General features: G+C 40.6%; 1 protein-coding gene across 1 annotated transcript; it reads right to left on the bottom strand.

Annotated features, from left to right (window-relative positions):
- Window positions 1-609: 609 nt before the first annotated feature.
- Window positions 610-1,053, bottom strand: LOC143627279 (uncharacterized). Its single transcript, XM_077097163.1, has one exon. The coding sequence runs from the start codon at window positions 1,051-1,053 to the stop codon at window positions 610-612; it is 444 nt and encodes a 147-aa protein (XP_076953278.1).
- Window positions 1,054-1,300: the final 247 nt, after the last annotated feature.

The raw sequence follows: 1,300 nt of genomic DNA, 5'->3' as shown, positions 1-1,300 counted from the left end.
CAAGATAACCGTTATTTGAGCTCATATTCGTGTATTTGAATTGTGTTGTTATATTGGGATATTGTGTGAATAAATAATTAATTAGATATTTTCATTTATATTTATGATAGTATCTTCGAGCTGTGAACAATTGGATCACGCCCCGGCATTTCCGCCTTAGGTTGGGGTGTGACAGATGAATGGACTGATCCCTCTCAAATCTGCTATCGTACAGCCAATGGTTGCCTTCTGCTGTTTCAAGACTTCTATCAATGCCTTTTCTTGATTTTCTTCTAAGTTTGAGGCGATGATGGCCGGTAAAATCTCCTCTTCTCCTAAAAAAAATATGTTTGAGGTATTTCGGGAGCTCCTTCAACTCCACTACAGGTGGACTCTCAAGTGATAGTCTCAACTTAGAGTCAATTGTATCCGGTAATCTTTCCCCCTATTGAGACCATGGTGGTTTACCAATGTTAGCAGCGTACACCCCAACTGCTTTTTCTTCCTCTTGCAACTATAACGCATGCTCAACAGTTTCCCTGCAACAAATAGCACACTCCTCTGTGGCATCTTTCTCACTTTCATGAGGATTCAACCCATTAATGACTTCAGCCGCAAAGCATTCGTCACTCACCAAAGGGTTAAACACGTTTGAAACACATTAAGCCGGAGATTTTTATTACCAAATGCCATTTCAACTACCTCGGTTCTACAGTTTATTAAAACATTTGCGGTTGCCAAAAAGGGCCGACCGAGAATCACGTTCGGTTTCCGTTTCGGGTCAACTATTACATAATCTAGAACTAGGAAATCAATCGGGTAATAAAAATCCCCAATCATTACAATTACATCAGTCACAATTCCCCTAGGAAGCTTAAGTGTCAAATCGGCCAACACCACAGTGGTGTCGGCTTTTCTAAGTTGACCAAAATCATATTGGTCATATAAGCTTCCCGGGAGAATACTCAACCTGGCTCCAAGATCTAACAACGCCCTTGTCATTTTAAAATCGCGCACTTGAATGGGTATTGTTGGCGTTCCCAGATCTTGAAGCTTAGGTGGGAGGATTCCCATCGAAACCGAACTCACATTTGTTGTTAAGTAAACTTGTTTAGCCAATTTATAAGTTCGTTTTTGAGTGCACAAGCCCTTTAAATATTTAGCATATGCAGGGACTTGTTTAATAGCATCAATGAGGGGTAAATTAATTTTTACTTGTTTGAATATTTCCCACATTTCCTCCTGTTGTGGGCCCCTCTTTTTAAGCGATGATGAGGTTTCGGAATTCACCAATGCCGGAGGAAACGGAACGGTTTTACTC

Source organism: Bidens hawaiensis, unplaced genomic scaffold, assembly GCF_021521415.1.
Source record: "Bidens hawaiensis isolate Kalapana, Puna unplaced genomic scaffold, B.hawaiensis_p1.1 tig00000055_1, whole genome shotgun sequence".
Classification (NCBI taxonomy): Eukaryota; Viridiplantae; Streptophyta; class Magnoliopsida; order Asterales; family Asteraceae; genus Bidens; species Bidens hawaiensis.
The sequence above is the reverse complement of the archived record's forward strand: the minus strand, read 5'-3'. Positions and strand labels throughout refer to the sequence as shown.